This window comes from Pipistrellus kuhlii, unplaced genomic scaffold (genome assembly GCF_014108245.1).
Source record: "Pipistrellus kuhlii isolate mPipKuh1 unplaced genomic scaffold, mPipKuh1.p scaffold_m20_p_25, whole genome shotgun sequence".
Classification (NCBI taxonomy): domain Eukaryota; kingdom Metazoa; phylum Chordata; class Mammalia; order Chiroptera; family Vespertilionidae; genus Pipistrellus; species Pipistrellus kuhlii.
Genome location: NW_023425524.1, coordinates 10,543,444 through 10,562,648, shown reverse-complemented (window position 1 = coordinate 10,562,648; position 19,205 = coordinate 10,543,444). Strand labels below are relative to the sequence as shown.

At 42.7% G+C, this 19,205-nt stretch overlaps 1 gene segment (V, D, J or C); it reads right to left on the bottom strand.

The window, feature by feature from the left end:
* The window catches only part of LOC118727608, a 36,147-nt gene that overhangs the window by 6,742 nt on the left and 10,200 nt on the right, over window positions 1-19,205 (bottom strand). The window contains 1 exon segment of the V gene segment in view: window positions 1,013-1,430. Coding sequence covers window positions 1,013-1,430 — 418 coding nt within the window.

The window sequence follows — 19,205 nt, the reverse complement described above, 5'->3', positions numbered from 1 at the left end:
GTGCAAGAGGCAGCTGATCGATGATTCTCTCTCATCAGTATTTCTAACTCTCTATCCCTCTCTCTTCCTCTCTGTAAAAAAATCAATAAAATGTATTTTTTTAAAAAAATTGTATATGCAGGTGGGGCAGGCAGTGCCTGACACCTCCAGCAGGGTAATAAGCCACCATCACAGACCAGGGCAGGCAGCACAGGCAGTGCCTAATGTCACTCACGGGGTACAAGCCATGAGCAGGGACCCAGGCAGGCATTGCTGGAAGCACCTAACGCCACCCAAGGGGTCCAGATTGCGATCGGGGTCTTGGGTAGCCAGGGGTGTCCAGAATCTCTGGGTCACTGCCTGCTCCCGGGCCGCCAGTGGACACTGGTAGAGCAAGCCCAGGTTGAACATTCAAAGAACTGGAGAACCATTTCCAAATAAGGAAGGGGAGTCACAGGGTGTATATTATTGCTATGAATACAGTATTTCCTACTACTTACAACATATGCAAAGTAATGTATTAGATACCTTTCTATCATATGAAGTACATATTCTCATAGAGTAATACTGATAGATATGTTATAATTGTGGTAGTATGTCATATCCTATCCATCTTAATAAAAGGATGATATGATAATTAGATCATGAGATCTTCCAGACATCCTTCTGGACAAAGCCATGGTGGCAAGGCCAAGGCAAAGGCTGTTAGGGGTGATCAGGCCAGGATGGGAGGGCAGCAGGGGCTGATCAAGGTGGTGGTGGTGTGGACAGTATTACTCTCTAACAGTTTTCGGCAAACCGTGCCTTGCGAGTCACATGTGGCTCTTTGGCCCCTTGAGTGTGTCTCTTCCACAAAATTCCATGGCCTGGGTGAGTCTGTTTTGAAGAAGTGGTGTTAGAAGAAGTTTAAGTCATTCTAACTAACTCAGAGAAGTCAGAGGTAAGCATAGAATTAGACATCCAGAGGTTCCATGATGGAACTGTGACATGAAGTGGAAACCACACAGGAAACCATCCCAAACCTCCACTGCACCTGCTGCTGGGATGGTCCTTGTGTTCAGGGACCCTGAGCACCCCCCGATGGTCACAGCCTCTCCTGCAGGGAGTTTTGTGTCTGACCTCACACTGACTTTCCCTCACTGTGTGTCTTGTACAGTAATACATGGCCATGTCCTCATATCTCAAGCTGTTAATTTGCAGATACAGCATGTTCTTGGCATTATCTCTAGAGATGGTGAATCTGCCCTTCACAGAGTCTGCATAGTATGTGCTACCATCAGTATGAGTAATAGTAGAAATCCACTCCAGCCCCTTCCCTGGAGCCTGGCGGATCCAGTTCATCCAGTAGCTACTGAAGGTGAATCCAGAGGCTGCACAGGAGAGGGTCAGAGAACCATCAGGCTGCACAAAGCCTCCCCCAGACTCCACTAGCTGTACCTCACACTGGACACCTGCAAACACAAAAATATTCAGTTCAGGAAATTCTCACACATCCACTGTTTCTCTCACTCATGTCCACTCACATATTCAGTGTCTATTGCTCTCTATAAATTACCTCTTAAAATAGCAACAAGAAAAACCCATCTGAACCCAAACCCCATATTGAGTGGTCTATGTTCAGTCCTGAACAGGGAATGGAAACACCTGGGGATCCCAGGGCTGGGCTCCTGTAGCAGAGTTGCAAGGATCAGGGTTGGGCTGGCTTTTATTAGCAGACAGAGCCTTATTTGCATATCCTCCTGCTATATAAGGATATCTGGGGTTGGGCTCTGATGTAAATGACATAGTCCCAGAGTGTGACATGTCCAAGGATGCATATCTGTTAACAATTACTCCCCACATCTGGGCCTGTGCCTTTCCCAATGGACCCAAATTCTCCAGGAGACCTTTACAAAGACCCAGGAGATAAAATTGTCATAAAAAGAAAAATAGAAGGTTAAACATGAGAGATGCCTTTGACAGTCATCAGTAATGACAACCAAGAGAAAACAACTATAGAAAGACAAAAGTGCAGGAGTTTCATGTTCAGGAAACAGGAAGTTCCATCTGATAGCATTTCCACAAAGTGATCAGAGGATAAACTCAGACCAGAGTGTGAGCCTAGATCAAGTGGACCAAGTAGGGGGAGAATGGAGCATCTGTTTGGCTTCCTGGGAGTCAGAAGCATGAACTATAGAGACACAGACAGAGCTCAATGTCCTATTCCTTCAGGGGAGTTTGGTGCTTAACTTGTAGCAGCTACACTGCCCCTTTGTGGCATTTATTCTCTAGTCTCTGGTGGTAGATCCAGTTTCATCCATTAGCATATAGAAGAAAATAATCATGACCAGGTTTATTTAGGAGAAGATATGGGTAATTATTGAGGAATAATTAAGTTTAGGTTATGAAAATATTGTTATTGGAAACTTGATGTCAGCAATGTGACGCTTAGGGCCACTGTCTTATGTCCCACATGGTGGGGGTCAACTGAACATGCACCTGACTCAGTGCCACATTGTGGGGGGGCTGTCTTTGACCATAATGGGGGATTAGCCAGGACCAAGGACACACACTTCCAGGGTTCTTGTTCATTTGGTTGTATCTTCTTGTTTAGCCACTTCAAGTTTTCTTTTCTCACTTTCCTCTGAAACAGCCCCACATATTTCCTAGTCATAAAGAAACTTTGTTGAGAGTGTGCAGAGGCACAAGCCATTTGTTTATAGATTCTGAACATTATGTTGATCCTGATTTACTTTCTAACTTCTTCAGTTTTCTGTTGCAATTTTTAGGTTTTTCTATGTTCAAGATAATATCATCTGCATAAAGATATAGAAAAACATTTTAACTTTTTTTCTGATATAGTTTTATTTCTTTTTCTTAATTTTTCATACAAGCACTTCTAGTGTCGTAGAATAGAAGTAGTCACAACGGGCACTCTTTGTTGTCCTGATATTTAGGAGAACAATGTTCAATTTTCTGTGTTTAGTACTATGCTAGTTGTTGGCTTCTTTAATGTGGCCTTTGTTATGTTGAGGCACATACCTTCTATAACTAATTTGTTTACAGTTTAGTCATGAATGGATTTTTACTTTTTCTTTTCTCTATCTATTTTTATGATGATATATTTTGTCTTTAATTCTATGGATGAGGTTTGGCTCAGTTATTGGTTTTATGTGCCATGAACCATCCTTTCATTCTAAGATGATATCCCACTTGATCATACTAAATGAGCATTTCAATATTCTATTAAATGTCCTTGTACATTGTAACCCATTTTTTTGTAAATTCCCTTGTATCACCTTTTCAGGGTGTTAGATTTGTTTTGAGTCACAGCATATAAATATGGTTGCTTTTTAAAATCAGAGAATTATTAGACACATGTCTTCATTTTTTTATTTTTATTTATTTATTTTTAATTACATACATGTTATTTTTAAAACTTGAATGTCAAGAGCAAAACTCTGGCTATTAAATAATAACAACAATGCCATGCAAAACAACAAAATGAAAAATCAGAATTATGAACATATTAATATTTTAGCTACTAAATGAGTCTCTTGTTGCTGGTGTAGTTTGCTCAGAGTCCTTGGACTTGCTGCATAAGACTTTGCAGAAGACTGGGAGCTAACCGATGCTAGCATGAGCAGGAACATGATTAAAGAAGTAGCTTCCACTTGTCTTTAATTTCTTCAGATGACTCCATGTTGGCACCTCAGTCCCTTGCGTAGCTTTCAGTTTTTTTCTCCCACTTTGCTGTTGTCTGGGCAACTCTCAGTCCTTTTGGGTGAAGGGACACAGGAGCTTCTCTGAGTCCATTGTGATGATGGACATAACACTCTGGCTCCCGAATTGGCTGCATTGCTCCTTCTTTCCTTTCATTTTGAACCTAGGGTTCAACCCCACAACACTCCAGACCTGGCTGCTCGGGGCCTGAATGCTCTGGGTCTGGATGCTGCTCTGGGCCTGGCTGCTTCAGGCCTGGATGATGCTGCTCTGGGCCTGTCTGCTCTGGCCCTGGCTGCTCTGGGCCTGGCTGCTCTAGGCCTGGCTGCTCCGGGCCTGGATGCTCCAGGCCTAGACACATGTGTTTAAAGCTTCCTCCAGTGAAGGCCCAGAAAGAAGTAAAGTGCATGATACAGAGAACTTGTATCATTGTAGGAAATACCAGAATAATTATGAAGAAGAGCTTGTTGGAAGTAGAAAAAACATGCAAGTAGAAATCAAGAGAAATAAGGAACCTGCCATTGCAAACTGGTGGAAATGGGATTCCCTGTTACCTGCATGCACATTCTCTCAGTGTCTCTATTCTAGAAGGTAACAGTTTCATTGGCATAGGGAGTTAGGACCTGGACACCTTTGTGGTCATTACATGGTCACACCATGAATCACCCACACTGCATATTTTGATTGAGTCTCTATTTATAAAGTCTCTCAACACAGAAGAGTGGACAACCCTCACTGGAGAATCCATGATGATGGTGTGTCTGTGAGGAGCCATCATTTCATTGGACCAGGGCCCCTGCCTCAGTCCAGCTCCATCATCATCATCATCATCATCATCATCAACATCATCATCATTTGCTTGTTTATAATTGTTCTCATATTCTGTAGAGATGGTGTTTGTCCAAACACAATGACTTTTACTCAGAAAAGAAAGCAGACATCTTCTCTTCAGATATCATTGGGAGATTAAAACACCAATGGTCAAACTGTATGTAGACACAGCCCTTCAAAGGAGCAAATGATCTAGTGTAACAGATTCCCACCAAGACATTGCGCCAAGATTCCTTTTCCATTCTATCACCACCATCATCATCATAACCATCACCACCATCACCATCATCATTGATATCATCATCATCACCATCATTTTCTTACTTTTAATTATTCTTCTCATTTTCTATAGACCTGATTTTTGTACACTCATAAGGACACTTTATCTCAATTTGTGGTCATTTTTCATAGTTGTAAGTAAAATGGGGAGCCATATACTCTTTTATTTTCCATTTGACTTCTGACAACTTATGGCTCATTGCTGCCCCTTTTCCATCTGCTCCTCCCCCCGTCCCCCCACACACAGGAAATCAGATAAGAAATCATAGTTTTCCTTTTAGATGTCATCGTGAAACAGGCACTACAGAAGCCCCTGAAAGCAGAATTCCTCCCCCTCCTGATCACCTCTCCAAAATAAAAGTCCAAATAAGTCTCCTTTTCTGGCTCCATTAAAGCACATCTAACTTCCTCAAGGGCCTTTCCTGTGCTTCTCAGGGATTTCATTGATATGCATAATAAACATTTTTTGTCCCTTGGTGTCTGTGTTTATCATCAGTATGTGCAAATGTACCAAACTGGTGTGGTTCCCTATGCCTCTGCCTGGAGTCACTTACTCCTTATGCTGTGAGCATGATTATACACCAATAATCTTCACCACCTGGGTTCTTAACCTCTAGCTTTGGGTTCAAGTACCTGTGGCTGCTGCTGTACAGCATTCAGGTGTATTGCATCATTAAGTCGGCAGAGCCTTTTGTGAGATTAGGTGACATGGGTCTGAAAATTAGATGATTAATTGTCATTTGGGGACATGAGTGTCTGAAAGAGACCCTCTGCCTTTTGTCCACTTTAGAGTATTGTCTCTATTTACAGCAGACTTTATTAACTCAGAGGTAAGTGCAGAATCAGGAACCCAGAGGTTCCCTGAGGGGAACTGTGACATGAAGGGGAAACCACACAGGAAACCAACCCTAACCTCCAACTGCACCTGCTGCTGGGATGATCCTTATGTTCAGGGACCCTGAACGCTCCCTAGAGGTTGCAGCCTCTGCTTCAGGGAGGTTGATGCCTGGGCTCACAATGACTTCCCCTCACTGTGTCTTGCACAGTAATACATGGTCATGTTCTCAGACTTCAGGCCACTGATCTGCAGATAGGCCATGCTGACAGAGATGTCCATGGAGAAGACATATCTTTCTGAAAATCCCTGGGCATAAGTAGGTGTCCCACTTTCTGTATTGATCCAGCCCATATACTGCAAGCCTTTTCCCGGAGCCTATTTCACCCAATTTATATCATATCTGGGGAAGGTGTATCTAGAAGCCTTGTAGGAGACCTTCATGGAGGACCCAGGCTTCCTCATCTCAGCCCTAGACTGAACAAGCTGCACCTGGGAGTGGACACCTGTGGAGAGGAGACAGGAGTGGGTGGAAATCCCCCTTGACTCCCCCTGTTGCCCCCTGAACACAGGGGCTGGGGAGCCCCTTACCTATAGCCAAGGCCATCAGAAGAAAGGTTCTCCAGATCCAGTCCATGATGAGGGCTGTGCTGTGAGCACCTCTGTAGGGATGGGTGTGGCTTTGGATGATGCCCTCAGGGCACAGGTTTATCCATATGTAACCTAGTCTACTTCCTCTCTTTTGCATATTCAAGGGGCAGCATATTTCAAAGCTTAGGTCTTGACCCCACCTGAGGGAAGATGAAAGACATAGAGACTAGGCTCCATAAGAGGGTCCAACCCCTAATCCTTGTTGAAGATGCGTTTCCCATGCCAGGCCCCTGAGCTCTGTGCAGACAGAGCTTCTCCCTCTCAGGAACCAGAACCCAAAAGACACACTCGTTGTTGTGAGCCCACCTTTGGATGTCATGGGGCCACCTAGACCAGCTCTGGGATTTGATACCTGAATGTCTTCTTCATGGATCAGTGTGTTTCCAAAAATACTGTCCCTAGTGAGGTAATATATCCATCTCTACACCAGCCTTTTACAATTCAGATATCCCTAAGCCATAGAAATAAGGAAAGGGAGGCTCAATCTTTCTTCTTGATGCTTGCTCCTCCCCAGCACCTTTATCTATCTTTACATCCTCAGCTTCTTGGACATCTCCTTCACCTTTACCTTCAACTCCTTCTTCCTCCCTTGCATTCTCAAATTCTTTCTTGGCACCTTCTTCCTCTTCCTCTCCTTCCTCTTCCTCAGCCACTTCCTTCTCCTTCTCCTCCTCTTCAGCTTCTACTTCAGAAGGGGCTACATCCTTAGCTTCCACGTTTTTTGCAGCCTCAATGGTCTCCTCCACCTCAATCTGATCCTCCTGGACGTGGCTGGTGTATTAAGAAGGGAAGGAACAAGCTGACATCAAGTAGGAGCTAGTCTGTAAACCAATTTAGGCAGATCAACTAAAGATCTGGGAACTCTGGGAGTAGCCATTAGCTATGCTTCCCACACTGGTGAAACTGAGCCTGGTCTCCTTACCTTCCAAGAGTTTCATGTATGCTGTAATGTCAATGTCCAAAGCCATATTCATATTGAAGAGTTCCTGTTATTCTTTTAAATATTATGCCATTTCACTCTTTGTAGTTCTCAACTCATTTTTTAATTTGTTGGCTGTGTTCTGCATAGCATTAACCTCGGTGTTCTGCTTATCCTCCAGCTCTCACAGCTGCTTTCCCAGAGCTTTGTTCATGTCCCAGCATCCTTTGATCTCCACGGTCTTGGCCTTGAGCAGGTGCACTTTCAGACACCTTGTACTTGGTGGCGTGCACCCCGTAAGTGTTCTTGGCAGTGCTCTTGGTCAGCATAGTGAAGCAGCTCTTCTACCATTTTCTGCATTCTTCATATTCTTGGCAGCCTGCTCTTGTACTGGGTGTGGATGTCCTTTAGCATGGCAAAGAGATAGGACTTGGAGAAGACCTCTTCTTGGTAGCATGCCTGCAGGTTTCCCTCAGTCCCTTCTAAGCCCTGGTGCCTGCTAATTGCCCACTGCCTTCTCTTCTCCAGGGATGGGGCACAGTGGGTCAAGGCACAGGCATACCATTTTAATTAAAATGTTCAACCCCAGCCTCCTCCATAGGTGTCCACAGGCAGCCCCGGGGGAGACAGTGATCCCAGACACACTGGCCATCCCCCTATGTCGGGTCCCCAATAGCGACCTGGAACCTACGGCAGCAGGCGTTGCCTACCCTGCCTGCCTGGTCTTCGATTGTCAGGTGCAGCCTACCTGGCCTGACCAGTTCCCAATGGTGGCCTGGACCCCATGGATGGGATGAGGTGCTGCCCACCCTGCCTGCCCAGTCCCCCTTAGCAGATTGGACCCTACTGATGTCATCAGGCACTGCCTGCCCCTCCTGCATATGCAAATTTACCCACCATCTCTGTTGGCTTAATTTGCATATCACTCCTGATTGGCTGGGGACATAGTGGTGGTATGGTCAATTAGCATTTTTCTCTTTTATTAGTGTAAATTCCTACCGCTATGAAAAAAATAAAGATAAAATGCAACCATTCTCAATGTCCTAAATTAATGATGTTATTTTGATGTGAGAACCTACCTCACAAACAGAGGCAGGCAAGACATATAATTCTTAATTTAAGAATTTTTTTGATGGTGTCAATAGCTTTGTGTGCAAATTATTTAGTATGCAAGCTCATAGCCTATTGCAGAGACCCCATTATAGTTATATCAGAAAGAATTATGTCTTTAACAGAACAAAGGTCAAGAAATAAAAGCAGTGATAATGTTCTAGTATGCATTCATATGTAGAAATGATGTTGGAAGGAAATTGACCTGTTTCCTCAGTCTAGTATTACTAGTGATGTTTGGGTCCAGAGAGAGGTGAGTGAAGAGAATTCCTACCACAGAAATTCTCATCATAAAGAAATTACCAACCCTGAGATGAATCCCTCACTTCCAGCCTCCTTCTACTCTTCCTCGGGGAAGTCACTGTGGTCACAGTGTGCTGGGCTCTCCCACAAACATATAACATCTTTAAAGTGTAATTTATATGTTCTCATTTAAGAGATATTACTTAATAACTAGAGACCTGGTGCAAAAAATTCATGCACAAGAAGGGTCAGTTAATTATGCATCCTCTCCAATCTGAGATCCCTCTTGCAATCCAGAGCCACTGACTCGTAACTGCTCAACTGCCTGCTTGGCTGATACTCCTAACTGCTCCCCTGCTGGCCTGATGGCCCTAACTTCTCTCCCATGCTATCCTGATCCCTCTAACTGCTCTCTCTTCCTGGCCTGATCCTCCTAACTGCCTAACTGCTCTCCCCTCCTGGCCTGATTCCCCTAATTGTCTATCTGCTCTCCCGTCTTCTCTGCGCCCTTTGGACTCCAGACTAAGGTGTGCTGAGAGGTCTCTGCCTCGGCCCTGACCCCATCCTGATTGGTTAGTCATTATGTGATGATGTCTTATACAATTTTCATATTTCTATTATTTGTATAAGTATTTTTCTTATATTTGTTTATGTTTATGTTTTCATTTTCTCAATGAAATCTTTGAAAAGACAAAAGTCTTTAGATTTAATCAAATCTAATTTAATAATATTTTCTTTAATGGTTATTATTGGGTGATTTCACAAAGAACTTCCCAGAAAATTATGAGCCTCCACTCTCCATGCTGATTGCTTACAACAGCCATAGGGACTGGAACAGGTTCTGGTACCAGAGGGGAGTGCTGCTGGGAAATACCCATAAATCTGGACTTGACTATGGAACTGAATGAGGGGAGTAAGCTGGACTTGTTTTGAATCACATGACAGTGATATGACTGATGTTCACAGACACAGAGCTACTGTACACATGGGCTTAATACCTTTTTTCAGTGAAGTTCTGGAAGTCAGTGCAGGGCATGAGACAGCTTGTTTCATCATAGTAAATGTCTGAATATTTAACAACATGAGTTTTTTTAGAAATAAAAATGTTAATGATCATGCAGGCATGGATTAAGAGAAGTAAGGAACCTGTAAATGCAACCTGGTGGTGATCCCTGCTTCCTACATGCACATTCTCACGTTGCCTCTTTTCTAGAAGGTAACAGCTTCTCAGGTCATCTTGAGGGACACACTTGACATCTTTGGGGTTATTACTGATCTGGTCTCACCCTTAATCACCCAATCTGCATAATTCATTGGGGTCACATTTATGAAAACTCAGAACAATTATAGAGAAGAGTGGACACCCCTAATGCAGGAGCCATAATGATGGTGTGTCTGTATGAAGAGCTATATTTCATTGGGTCAACAATTTTTTAGTCCACTGTCATCGTCTTAATTACATTACCATCATCATCATCATTTTCTTATTTTCATGTAGACATGGTGGTTGTCTACACACAATGACTTTTTTTTTTATAGGAAAATAAGACAGGCTTCTCCTCTTTCAATGTCATCGAGAAATTGGAACCCCAAAAGTACAACTCTACATTGACACAAGGAATTCTAAAAATTGTTGATTTTGGATAAACTACAGATTCTCATCAAGACATTGGACGATGATCTTTGTCCAATTCTATCATCGCCTTCACTATTTACATCACCATCACCGTCATCCTCATCATTTACTGACTTATAATTATTCTTCTCATTTTCTGTTGATCTTGTATTTGAACACACATAATAACAATTAATCTAATTTTTGCTCATATTGTATAGTTGTTAAATAAAACAGGTTTCCATACTCTATTTTATTTTTTGTTTGACTGTTGAAAAAGGATGGCTTATTTTTTCCACTTGTACACTTGCCATACACAAGAAATCTGATAAGAAATCATGGTTCTGTCATTAGATGTCAATGTAAGATTGAAACCACACAAGTGTCTTGGAGAATTCCTCCCCTCCCCTCACATCCTTTACAAATAAAACTCCCAAGTAAGTCTCATTTTCTGGCTCCATCAAAGGAGCTTTGCTATCCTGAAGGGCCTTGCCTGTGCCTCCCAGAGATTTTAACATGTGCATAATAAACATTCCAGGCCCAACGGTGTGTGTTTGTCATCAGCATGGACACCTGTACCAAGCTGCTGTGGGTCCCCCTGACTCTGCCTGGTGTCACCTACCTTGGTGCTATGACCATGATGACAAGTCAATGACTTTCACCACAAGGTATTTCCTGTCTAACTTTGGGGTAACATGTCTCTGGTGCCTCCCTGTCCTACATGCTCTTGTCCTGCTGCTGGGGCCCTGAGCTATGTGGGGCTGAGCTGCACTGTCCAGTCAGCAGAGCCTATGGTTGGGTTTAGGTGATGAGGGTCAGGAGATTAGATAATTATTTTTGGGGCACAAGCCTGTCCAAAGGAAAGTCTCTGCTGTTTGCCCACAGGAGAAAGTTGTATCTGTTTATAACAGACTTTTCTAACTCAGAGACATCAGAAGTAAGTGCAGAATCAGGAATCCAAGAGGTTCCCTGGGGGAAACTGACATGAAGAGAAAATCACACAGGATACCAGCCCAAACCTCCAACTGCACCTGCTCTTTGGATGGTCCTTGTGTTCAAGGATCATGAGCACCCTCTTATGGTCACAGCCTCTGCTGCAGGGAGGTTTGTGTCTGGACTCACACTGACTTCCCATCAAGGTGTGTCTCTTGCACAGTAAGACAGTTGTTTTCTCAGGCTGCTGAGCTCCAAGTAGGCTGTGTTCAGGGATGTATCTCCAATCATGGATACTCTGCCTTGGAACTTCTGTGAATATTTTGTTTTTCCATTATTAGGGTAAACCCTTCCCAACCACTCAAGTCCCTATCCTGGGGCCTATCATACCCAGTGCATCCAGTAGTTGGTAAAGGTGTATTCAGAATCATTGCAGGAGAACCTCATGGAGGTCCCATGATTCTTCACCTCAGCCCCAGACTGCACCAGGTGCACCTTGGAGTGGATACCTGTGGAGAGAAGACAAAAGTGGATGGAAATTCCCCTTGACTCTCCCTGGTCCCCTCCTCAGCCCAGAGACTGGGGATCCCCTTTCCTGTAGCCACAGCCACTAAGAAGAGGATTCTCCAGTTCCAGTCCATGGTGAAGGCTGTGCTGAGAGCACTTCTGTAGGGGAGGATGTGGCTGTGGGCGATGCCCTCAGGGCACAGACTTACCCATATTTAACCTGGTCTGCCTCCTCTCTTTTGCATATTCATGGGCAGAGTATTTCATAGCTGACCCCACCTAAAATAAGATGAACACAGGGACAATCCTCAGTGGGAATCTGAGTGTACAATGCCTCAATCATTTGTTGTGGTGGGTTTTTGTTTTTTTTTGTAATTATATATTTATTTTTTGAAGTATTACATATGTCTCCTTCTACCCCTATTGACTCCTCACCCACCGCAATCCCATGACACAGGCCTTTAAGATCCTATTTTCTGTGTCCATGGTTTATGCACATATGAATACATGTTCTTTGGTTTACCTCTTCCCACCCACCCACTCTCTACTGCATTCCCTCTGAGATTCTGAAGTCTGTTCAATCCTTCTAGGTCTGTGGAGCAATTTTGTTCATCAGTTTATTTTGTCCCTTACTCCACATAAGAGTGAGACCAGGTGATACTTGTCTTTCTCTGACTGGCTGATTTTGCTTAGCATAATACTCTTCAGGTCCATCCAAAAACCATGCTGTCTGAAAGATATCTTTTTATTGCTGCACAATATTCCACAGTATAAATGTGAGTGTTTTTTTATCCAGTCATTTACTGATGGGCTCTTGAGCTGTTTCCAGATCTTAGCTACTATAAATTTTGCTGCTATGAACATAGGGGTGCATACATTCTTTTTGACTGTTATTTCAGATCCTTTAGGATATCTTCCTAGAAGTGGAATCAATGGGTGAAATGGAAGTTCAATATTTAGTTTTTAGAAAAAAACTCATAATTTTTCTTTAATGGATGCACCAATCTGCATTCCCACCAGCAGTGCACTAGAATTTTCTTTTCTCTATATCCTTGCTAGCACTTTCCATTTGTTGATTTGTTTATGGTAGCCAATCTGACAGGTGTGAGGTGATACCTCATTTTCTTATAATTTGCATTTCTCTCTGATGATCAATGGCTTTTAATATTTTTTCATATGTCTCCTGGACATCTGTACATCCCATTCGAAGAATTATCAATTATTTAGGTAATTTGTCCAATTTTTAACTGGATTGTTTGTTTTCCTTTGGTCAAATTGTATGAGTTCATTATATATTTTGGATATTAATCCTTTATTACATGTATCTTTGCCAAATATGTTCTCTGGTGCCGGGAGCACCCTTTGAATTTTGTTGATGATTTCTCTTACTGTACAGAGGCTTTTTATTTTGATGTAGTCCCATTTGTTTATTTTCTTCTTAGTTTTATTTACTCTAGGACAGTGGTCAGCAAACTCATTAGTCAACTGAGCCAAATATAACAAGTAAAATGATTGAAATTTCTTTTTAGCTCCAAATTTTTAAAACTTAAACTATATAAGTAAGTACATTGTTATTAATATTAACAAAATTAGCATGCTCCTAAGCTGGCCTTTGCTAAGAACTCAAGGGGCCAAAGAGACACATGTGGCTTGCAAGCTGCAGTTTGCCCACCAGTGCCCTAGGAAATATATCTGTAAATACACTGGTATGACAGATGTCTGAGAGTTTGCTGCCAATGATTTCTTCTATGATTTTTATAGTTTCACAATTTATATTTAAGTCTTTTATTCATTTTGAGTGTTTTCTTGTTTATAGTGCAAGTCTATCATCTAGTTTCATTTTTTTGTATATATCTGTCCAATTTTCCTTTTTATTGAAGAGACAGTCTTGACTCCGTTGTATGCTCTTGTCTTATTTGTCAAATATTAATTAAGCATAATAGTTTGGGTCTATTTTTGGAGTTTGCTCTGCTCCATTGATATATATCCCTGTTCTCATACCAATATCAGATTGTTTTCAATACCATTGCTTTGCAGAATAATTTTATATCTGGTATTGTGATTCTTCCCATTTCTTCTTCTTTCTCAAGATTGCTGTGACTAATTGCATTCTTTTTTGGTTTCATATACATTTTTAAGGTATTTGTTCTAGATATGAGAAGTATGCTATTGGCATTTTAATAGGAATTTCATTGAATCTATAGATTGGTTTTGGTAATATGGGCATTTTAATGAAGGTAATTAGACCAATCCATGAACATGGTATATTCTATAACTTGTTTATGCCATCTTCTATATCTATTTTTAACATCCTGTACTTTTCTGAGTACAACTATTTTACACCCTAGATTAAATTTATATCTATGTGTCTTAATGGTTTTGCTGCAATGATAAATGGGGTTGTGTGTTAAGATTCTCTTTCTGAGAATTCATTATTAATGTATAAAAATAGCACCATTTTCTGGCTATTAATTTTGTATCCCGATACATTACCAAATTTTTTTATTAAATCTAGAAAAGTATTGCTTGATTCTTTACAGGTTTCTATATACAGTGTCATATTGGTGAATGACAGTCTCCAGTCACTGCCATATGTCATCTACCAATAGCAATGTGTCCTCTTCCTCTGAAGTATGCAGTGAAAATACAGGAAATTAGAGCCACAGAGGAAACAAAATCATCCCTTGAGGCACACTCAAGCTTGAGAGGAAATCCCTGCTCCCAACAGGAAGCCCTTCTTTCCCGGCCTCCTTCTGCCCCTGCTTCTGGGATTTTCTCTGGGCTTCTTGATCAGGAGTGGCTCCTAGTGTCCTGAGCACCCCTGTTGTCTGTAGCCTCTTCCTCAGTGAGGTCTGTGTCTGGGCTCACACTGACACTTTCCCTTACTATGTCTCACAGTAATACACCGCATGACCTTGGAGGTCATAGAGCTCAGCTGAAGGCAGAACTGGATCTTGGACAAATCTCTGGAGATGGATGTTTGGCTCTTGAGGAAGGTCTATAGTAGAGGGTTCTATTATGATTTATACGCCTCCATCCACTCCCGCCCCTTCCCTGGGAGCTGGCAAATCCAACTCCAGCAATAACCACTGGGAGAAGGTCAGTGAAGGCTTCACCAGTCCTGGGCCAGCCTCCTGCAGCTGCACCTGGGGCAGGACACCTGGGAGCAAGAAGCATCAGTCCCTGTCAGTCACTTGCAGTCACAGCCATGCCATGACCCCTGTCTGACCCCTGATATCCTCACCTGTGTCACTGTCACCAGGCACAGGAGAAGGCCCAGCAGTCTTATCTTATTCTAGACCACAGCTCTTCCTTCCCAGAGACCTCAGCCCTGTGTGAGGAAAGAGCTGTGAGCTTGCACAACCCAGAAGAGGATTTACCCATGAGCTTGAATAGTAATTTGAATATGGGACAGCCTTTTCTGTAAGTGTAGGGCTTGAGGTCGGGCCACCCATGTCATTCTAGAGCCCCCTGTTCAGGTATGTCTTCCTTTCATCTCACTCAGTATGTAAGTCAGGGACTAGGGACCACCTGGGTCATGAACCACATTGGAATTAGGTCAAAGAATGGCCTAAAATTTCAGAGGATAAGAAGAAATGGTGGACTAAATGAATAGGTTACACATTAACTTTTTGTGTATCTTTCAAATAGGTATAAATGGAATCATCATTTGTTCAAACCATTTCTGAATCTCAAGATCCATAATTTTTAAATTTTTTAATCTAATTTTATATAAATACTGATGGCCTGGTTCACAAAATTCGTGCACGGGGGATAGGGGTTACTTCAGCCCAGCCTGCACCCTCTCCAATCTGAAAACCCTTCAGGAATGTCCCACTTCCCTGGGGATCGGGACTAAACGGGCAGTTGGACATCCCTCTCACAATCGGTGACTTCTGGCTCCTAACTGTTCATCTGACTGCTTGCCTGTTCACTCCAAACTGCCCACCTTGTTGGCCTGTTTGTCCCTCACTGCCTCCTCTCCTAGCCTGGTCCCCCAAATGTCCCCCTGGTCACCCTGCACAGCTTGCTGTTTAGTCATTTGGTCATCCCTCACTAACTCCCCTGCCATTCTGGTCACTCCATGCAGTCTGCTGTTTAATTGTTTGGTCATCCCTCACTAACTCCCCCTGCTGGCCTTCTAGCCCCACACAGCTTGCTATTCAGTTGTTAATGTTACCTTGATGGTATCCTGGACAATTTGTATATTCCTCTATTATTAGTATAGATTTTCTACAAATATGCATGCACACAACTCAGAATCATTCATATGTTTAAATGATGATGGAAGGAAATTGACCAGTTTCCTCGGTCTAGTGTTATCAGCCCTGCTGTCACCCTCAAGGAGGTTTGCATCTGGGCTCACAATGACTCCCTGTCATAGACAGAGCTCTGGGGTCCTAATCCTACAGGGGAATTTGGTGCTGGATGTGTAGCAGCTGCATTGGCTCTTTTGCTGTGTTCATTCTATAGACTCTGTTGTAAATCCAGTTTCATAAAATGGGATAGAGAAGCATCTCAGTATGTTTATGGGAAGATGGGGATAATGTTTTAGGAATAATTCAGTTTAGGCAATAATTCAGTTTAGGAATAATTCAGTTCTTGGGAAACTGATGTCTGCAATTGTCCATTGGAACCGCTGTCACTGTGTTTCCACATGATGGGCATTAACTGGATTTTGCACTTGACTGCATGCCACAGGGGAAAGATACCTGGGAACATGAAAGGAGATTAACCAAGACTGAGGACAGACATGTCTAGGATTGTTGTTTCATTAACTTGTGATCTCCTTGTTGTTTGTTCAGTTCAAGTTTTTTTTTTTCCCCTCACTTTCTCCTGAAACAGCTCCACATATTTTCTACTGTGATGAAGACACTTTGTAGAGACTGTGCAGGGCACAAGTCATTTTTGTGTTGGTTTTGTACCTTATATGATTCCTAAGTTTCCTTTTTAGTTTCATAAGTTTTCTGGTGCAGTTTTTAGAGTTTTCTATGTACAAGATCATGCCATCTGCATAAAGATAACGGGAAACATTCTAATGTTTTTGTCTTCATATCTTTTTCTTACCTAAGTTTTGGCAAGTATTTCTAGTTTTGTAGAATAGAATTAGTCACAGTGGATATTTCTCAGTTCATGCGGATATTAGAAGATTAATGCCCTAGAAGGATATAGAGAAAATTATAGTGACAGCTTACATCATTGTAGAAAATACTATATAATAAAAGCCCAACAGCTGAATGGCAGAATGACCAATCTCTGTGATGCGCTGACTACTAGGGGACAGACACTAAACATATAATAGGAACTTTCCCCTAAAGGTCAGTGCACTCCCACAGTGGGGGTGTTGCTGGAAAGACCAGGATGAGTAGTGCTCCCACAGAGGGAGGAGCTTCTCAGAGGGTGGGTCCACAGCCACTAGGCTCACTGGGATTACCAGATGCTCCCTCAGGCCATTACCCTCCTCCCAGTGCACGTATATGATGCACCAGACCTCTAGTACATGAATAATTATGAACAGGAGCCTTAACTCCTAAAAAAAACCCCAACTGTAAGTTGCTATAAGGCATTTGAAAAATCCAATGACCTTGGACAAAGTATAGAATCTCACCAAGATGTTGGACCAAGATTCTTTTCCAATAATATCATCACCATCAATATTGTCACCATCAGCACAATTATCATCAGCACCATCATTGTCATCATTTTTTACTTATATTTAGTCTTTTCATTTTCTGTGACATGAATATTGTACAAACATGGACTCTTCATCTCAATGTTTCCTCAGTTTTCATAGATGTAAGTTGGTGGGTAGCCATATTGCATTTTCATTTTCATTTGACTTATGACAACTGGTTGTCATTGCGTCCTCTTTTCCATCTGCCCCACGCAGGAAGTTGGATAATAAGTCATACTTTTGTCTTTATATGTCATGGTGAGATTGAAACCACACAAGCCTCTGAAAGGGGGATTCCTCCCTCTCCCCACCATCTCACCAAAATAAACACTCCATGCCAGTCATCTTTGCTGGATCCATGAAATCACCTTTGTCTTACTGAATGACCTTTCCTGTGGTTCCCAGATATTTCAAATATGTACAAAATACACATTCTATGTCCCTTTGTGTGTATATTTGTTGTCAGTCTGGACATCTGTACCAAGTTGCTGTGGGTTCCTCTGACTCTGTCTGGCATCACCTACTCTTGGTTTTGTGAGCATGATGACAAGTCATTGACCTTCACCACCTTGCTCTTTCTTCACTAGCTTTGGGGTCACATGACACTGGTGCCCACAGTCCAGCCCACATAAGTCTTTCTGTTGACTGGATGGTCCCTGAGCTGTGAGGAATTGAGCTGTACTATTGAGTCTGCAGAGCCTCTAGTTGGTTTTAGGTGACATGTGCAGAAGATTGTCTGGAAGAGGCTCTCTGTGGTTTGTCCAGATCTGGTAGTTGTCTCTCTTTACAACAGACATTTCTAACTCAGAGACTTCAGAGATAAATGGAGTCAGGAATCCAGAGAGTTTCCCTAAGGGAAACTGTGACATGAAGAGGAAACTGCACAGGAAATCAGCCCAGACCTCCAACTGCAACTGTTGCTGGGATGGTCCTCCTGTTCAGAGACCCCTGGTGGTTAAAACCTCCCTTGCAGGGAGGTTTGTGTCTGGGCTCACACTGACTTCCTCTCACTGTGTCTGTAGCACAGTAATATATTGCTGTGTCCTCCGCTCTTAGGCTGTTCATTTGCAGATACAGCATGTTCTTGGAGTTGTCCCTGGAGATGGTGAATCGGCCCTTCACAGAGTCTGCACAGTATGTGCTACCACCAGTATTAGTAATGCATGAAACCCACTTAAGCCCCTTCCCTGGAGCCTGGTGGATCTAGTTCATGTAGTAGCTAATGAAGTTGAATCCAGAGGCTTCACAGGAGAGTCTCAGGGACCCTCCAGGCTGCACCAAACCTCCCCCAGACTCCACCAACTGCCCCTCACACTGGACACCTGAAAACACAAAAATGGCCTAATTAGGAAACTCTCACATGCACTGTTTCTCTCACTCATACCCACTCACATACTCAGTGTCTCTTGTTCTCCATAATTTACCTCTTAATAGAGCCACAAGGAAAATCCAGCTGAGCCCAAACCTCATGGTGTGTGGTCTGTGTTCAGTCCTGATTAGGGAATGGAAACATCTGGTATCTCAGGGCTAAGCTCCTGTCCCAGAACTGCAGGGTTCAGCCTGGGCTGGCCTTTATGAGCTGAAGGGTCCTTATTTGCATGTCCTCCTGCTATATAGGGAGCTCTGGGGTTGGACTCTGACATAGAGTACATTGTCCCTGAGTGTTCCATGTCCACAGGTGCATGTATGTTAAATAATTCTCCAAATAGGGGCCTGTGCACTTTCCATTGAACCCAAAAGCTCCAAGAGACCTGAACAAATATCCAGGAGTGAAACTCATCATAAAAAGACAGAGAGAAGGGTTTAAAATGAGAGATGGCTTTGACAGTCTCCAGTAATGACAATGAAGAGAAATCAACTTCACACCTGAGAAAGAAGGAAAAGTACAGGAGATTCATGTCTAGGAGACAGGAAGTTCCATCTGACA